Consider the following 5,429-nt stretch of genomic DNA (forward strand, 5'->3'; position numbering starts at 1 on the left):
GTTTTTTGTCTGGCAGTGGCAGCAGATGTGCGATCAAATTTCTAATTTGAGGCTGTATTACGTCGATTCTGGCACCCAACATCACAACAAGATGATATTTTAAGCTCCTTATGTAGCCGAATCTGCGCTGGTTTGAATGGGCCGCCTCCAGTTTCCCCTTTGTTTTGCTGCCTCCAGCTAGCGCTGTGACGTCGGCTGACCCTAGTTACCTGTGGTTGGCCTGGCCATGCGTCACTCAGAAAACAACAGGCCAATCAGAAGAGAGGCTCATGAATATTAATTAGACAGGCCAAAATCGACCGTTCTCAGCAGAGCTCCTGAGAAAGAACCTGTAAAAATATATTGAGATGGTTTTTGGTACTTATACCGCAGATATATATTCTTAAGGACATCAAAACCTAAAATAAAACTCCAGAAAGGTGTAAAATATGGGACCTTTAATGCCTAAAGCTTCAGCAATTAATGAATTAAAAAAATGTTAATTTTCTTACTTTTTTTAATCTTTAGTGTTTAGTTTTGTTTAATATTTGTTGTTCTATAAATACTATAGAATTTTAGTATTGGATATTTTAGTCACTGTTCATAACAAAAATAATCAGCAGCTTTTTGGTATCAAAATTTAAATATCGGTGCATCCCTACATAAAAACTGAAATATTTACACATTTTTTGCATACATTGAGGCCACACTGATAGAAATGTAATACTTTAATTTCCAAATAAAAAAATATATTTTTTTGTTTTAAAAATAATATTTAAAAATATGTAAAAAATGAAAGAAAATTTTTATTATTTAATTAAATAATTTTTAAAATTAATTTAATAAGTATTTTATATGTTTTTGTGTTGTAGAGACTGTGTTTGAATGGAAGCTCTGGACAGGAAGTGATCGTCAAAAAGGACCTACAAAACGTGGAGGCGCTCTCATTTGACCCCATCAGCAGGTTGCTGTATTGGGTGGATGCTGGTGCTCAGAAAATCGAGGTAATCACAGCTTAAAACAACAACAGCAACATCAATTACAGGTGTTTGTTCCTGTAGTCGTCCTCACATTGCCTCTCTTCCAGGTGTCCAACTCTGATGGAGACCTGAGACGCACTCTGGTCAATTCTTCAGTGGTGGAGCAGCCTCGAGCCCTGACGCTCATGCCAGGAGAGAGGTAGGGTGTTCCCATAAATCACTTGTTTTCCTCAGCAGTTTGCATTCTCCCTTTACCCTGACCACTAAGTTGCATGCGCTCTTTTAGCTTGATGTTTTGGACAGACTGGGGCGATCGCGCGGCAGGCATCTACCGCAGCTGGATGGACGGTTCCAACATCGCCTGCATTGTGTCTGAGGCAGTTCACTGGCCCAACGGCATAACGGCCGATGAATCATGGCTGTACTGGACGGAGGCGTATGGAGACCGCATTGAAAGAGCAGACTTTAATGGAGGCCGCCGTACTGTGATAATGGAGGGCCTGCCTCATCCTTATGCTATTGCTGTTTTTAAGGTAGGCCCAATATTATCACTTCTGGGAATGTTGCAACTGATATTAAACTGTCTTTAATGATCATTAACACTTTGTTGATGTAGAATGACCTGTACTGGGATGACTGGTCTAGAATGGGAATCTTCAAAGCACCTAAATCAGGCTCACCAGACATTGAGATGCTAGTGGGCAGACTGACAGGAGTGATGGATCTCAAGATTTTCTACAAGGGAAAAAACAGAGGTCAGTCCCTCTGAAATATATGAGAAATACACCTATAAAGACCATGATAAGAATAGTGGTGGCAGGGCTTTTTTTTTTTTTTTAAATGGCCAGTTGCCTTTGCTTTATGTAACAGTCCCACAAAATCTCACTTGTCAGCTCCTATTGTTTATGAACGCAAAATAAATGAATATTTTAAATAATTAAAAAGACTAATTTTATACTCCTTTTATAATTTATTTTCATCATTATTATTATTATTATTATTATTAGTTGTTTCTAAATATATCCATTTACATTATCTTTGTAGTTCTTGCATTTTACTGGACAATAATTTGCAACAAGGTTATTATCATTAACAAACTAAAACCATAAAAAACTGTTTTAATACTTTAAATAAAATAAACACCAACTGAAATAAAATAAAGTAAAATAAAAACACTTAAACTTAATGTTTTTTTTAATTGTTGCTAACTGCCAAGGCATCATAATTTTTATTTAGTTTAATTTGAAGTACTAAAATAATTAACTGAATTGAAACTAAAACTATATCCTAAAATTGAAAACAAATCACTAAACCTTTAACTAAACGAAAACACAAAATATAAAAAAATCAAATCAAAACATTAGCAAACTATAATAGTACATCAGTGATACTAAAATAATACTGGTGTCATTAATATTTTTGGTCTGTTTACACAAGAATAGAGAAATACATTTTGTGTGTATTTTTACACTTTTTTTTCAACTTTTAGGGCTATTTTTCAGGAGTATTTTTAGGAGTAAACTATCATAAAAGCTAGCAGATAAGCAATAAAAACCCAAAACTACCATATTGATTTCATGGGCTCAGCTTTGCACAGTGGCCCCACTGGTTTACGTGGGATACAGGAATAGTTTTTTAAAGATTTTTCTCTCCTGTAGGTCAGAATGCTTGTGTGGATCAGCCATGCAGTCTTCTGTGTCTTCCCCAGCCTGGAAACAAGCATCACTGTGTTTGCCCCGATGGAGTTTCCACCACCATCCTACCCTCAGGAGAGCATCAGTGTCAGTGTCCCAGTGGATACCAGCCCCGCAATAATACATGCATTAAGACAGGTCTGACAAATGCAAAAGTGTCAGATATCAAAAGCTCTAAATGCTGATTAAACGTTTTTATGAAGTTTAAATGTATTTTTGCCTTTATTGACTCTTTCTGCCCATCAGAACACACCTGCCTGCCAAACCAGCACAGCTGCGCTAATGGGAAATGCATCAGCAGCATCTGGAAGTGTGACAGTGACAACGACTGTGGCGACATGAGTGATGAACAGGATTGCCGTGAGTCACGTCATCAGCCCTGTCTCATATAAAACGGCAGAAATGTGTATGTTCTGTGTTTCATATCTTTCTCTCTCTGCAGCCACCACTTCCTGTGACCCTGCGGTCCAGTTCCGTTGCGTGGCCTCAGGCTCCTGCATTCCACTGGCCTTCAAGTGTGACCATGAGGATGACTGTGGTGATAACAGCGACGAGGAGCATTGTGGTATGTGTTTGTGTTTAGAGCTATATGTCAAATATTCACTATATATCTGAGATGATTTTGTGGGTGATATAAAATTAAGCAGTATCACAATATTTGGTTACACTTTATTTTAAGGTGTCCTTGTTACAGTGTAAATACACAATTATAGCCAATATTTTAATTAATCTTTCCTAAAGAACAAATTACAGACCAGTTTAAAGATCATGCCCCAAATGCAAATAAAAAGTTGACTGATGATTTTAATAGTTTCTCTGAATTAGTGTTGTTATTGTTAACTAAAACTGTTAAAAAATATTAATTTCATTCATTTTTGGCCTTGGCAACTAACTGAAATAAAATAAGTTGAAGTTGAAGTGCTAAACTGACTAAAACTGAGATAAAAATAAACCAAAACTGAATTGAAATTATAAAATAAAAAAAGATATAAAAATAATAATAATAAAACAAATGTCAAAAGCACATGACAAAATTGCTAAAACTAAAATTAAAATTAAAATATAAAATATAATTAAAAATATTAATAAATACAACAATAGTATATAAATAATTCTAAAATAGCACTGCTCTGAATTAAACTTAAAAATTGCATTAGGTTTCACTTCGTTTGTATGAATCAGTTAAAACTGTTCCTTTCAGTGAAACAGTTCAAATCTGATCAAATGATTCATCGCTGAACACTTAAAAATATTCAGGGAAATCTGTGGTGTATGTTCATGGAAGAAATGAGAAGATAGTAATTTTTTTATTAATGTTGTTTATATGTATAAATTATTATATTGCTGTATGTAAATACCATTAGTTAATTAATATATTTTTTCTGTTCATTTATTGAAAACCGTGTCAAACATGCCTTAATTATTTTTTAACAAGATTTACCTTTTGCATCTGTTTGGCAGCAGAGTGTTTGGTTGATATGGCACTTCCTTGGATTGAAAAAAAATTGCCTTTTTTTAAGCTATATTCTGTTTGTTTTTAGTTGTTCAGTTAAACTAGCATAAATGCAGTGCTCATATTGTATCTGCTTTCTTTTAGAGTCTCACAAGTGTGGCCCAGGAGAGTTCACCTGTGCAAGAGGTGTGTGTATTCGGGACGCATGGCGCTGCGATGGGGACAACGACTGCAGGGACTGGTCAGACGAGACCAACTGTACTGGTGAGAGAAAAGAGACTCATTTACACACAGGTGCGAGAAATATGCAGTGAAATACATCACATCTACATCCTCAGTGTCTCTCTCTTCCTCGTTCTGTCACATAAAGTGGGTCACCACACGTGCGAGAGCAGTAGTTTCCAGTGTCACACGGGTCACTGCATTCCTCAGCGCTGGGTGTGTGACGGAGATGACGACTGCCAGGATGGCTCCGATGAGGACCCTACCCAGTGTGGTCAGTCTCAAACACTGCCTTACTCACCCTCATGTCATTGTAAACCATTGGATTTTCTTTTTTTCTGTGGAAGACCAAATGCATCAGCATCAGATCCTCTAATCACGTTGCTCACTCATGCATAATTTTGTGTAACTTTCGGTTTTGTCCTTCAGGTAGAGAAAAGTGCAACGGCTTTTTGTGCTCTAATGGCACCTGTCTGCCCGCCAGTGCTCACTGCAATGGTGTGGAGGACTGTCCAGGAGGCGCTGATGAGCAAAACTGCGGTATTGCTTTCTTACACAAGTATACATAAGTGGAATTGTTGTTTGTTGTTACAATTGGAACTCGAGAAATAAAAAGGATCTGTTCTTGCAGGTCCACTCTGTGCACACTATATGGAGTTTGTGTGCAGAAACCGAGCACAGTGTCTGTTCCAGTCTCTGGTGTGTGATGGTACCCGGCACTGCACCGATGGATCTGACGAGGACCCGATGTATGCTGGCTGCTGTGAGTTCAACAAATTTGCTTACTGAAATGTGAAAACATTAAAAAACATTCACAGGAGGAATTAGCCAAAAGGCCGTTATGTGTTTCTGACTAGGACTGTCCAGGTAAATTTAGTGCAATTAATTATATTTATAAATAAAAAAACGTATATGTAAATGTGCACATTTAAAGGGGTCATATGATGCTATTTTAAAGATCATTATTTTGTGTATTTGATGTAACAGAATATGTTGACATGCTTTAATGTTCAAAAAACACATTATTTTTCAAATACTGTACATTATTGTAGGTCCTCTATGCCCCGCCTCTCTCAAACACGTCGTTTTCAACAAAGCCCC

The 5,429-nt window shown here is 36.8% G+C and overlaps 1 protein-coding gene across 1 annotated transcript in view; it reads left to right on the top strand.

Moving 5' to 3' along the window:
* The window catches only part of LOC107657232 (sortilin-related receptor-like), a 48,429-nt gene that overhangs the window by 30,201 nt on the left and 12,799 nt on the right, over positions 1 to 5,429 (top strand). The window contains exons 15-25 of the mRNA XM_016445256.1: positions 852 to 983; positions 1,067 to 1,158; positions 1,246 to 1,492; positions 1,576 to 1,714; positions 2,618 to 2,791; positions 2,900 to 3,013; positions 3,096 to 3,218; positions 4,251 to 4,370; positions 4,477 to 4,602; positions 4,758 to 4,868; positions 4,960 to 5,091. Of these exons, the coding sequence (XP_016300742.1) occupies positions 852 to 983; positions 1,067 to 1,158; positions 1,246 to 1,492; positions 1,576 to 1,714; positions 2,618 to 2,791; positions 2,900 to 3,013; positions 3,096 to 3,218; positions 4,251 to 4,370; positions 4,477 to 4,602; positions 4,758 to 4,868; positions 4,960 to 5,091 (1,510 nt within the window). The remainder of the gene's footprint in view (positions 1 to 851; positions 984 to 1,066; positions 1,159 to 1,245; positions 1,493 to 1,575; positions 1,715 to 2,617; positions 2,792 to 2,899; positions 3,014 to 3,095; positions 3,219 to 4,250; positions 4,371 to 4,476; positions 4,603 to 4,757; positions 4,869 to 4,959; positions 5,092 to 5,429) is intronic.

Source organism: Sinocyclocheilus anshuiensis, unplaced genomic scaffold (genome assembly GCF_001515605.1).
Source record: "Sinocyclocheilus anshuiensis isolate Anshui unplaced genomic scaffold, SAMN03320099.WGS_v1.1 scaffold139, whole genome shotgun sequence".
Classification (NCBI taxonomy): Eukaryota; Metazoa; Chordata; class Actinopteri; order Cypriniformes; family Cyprinidae; genus Sinocyclocheilus; species Sinocyclocheilus anshuiensis.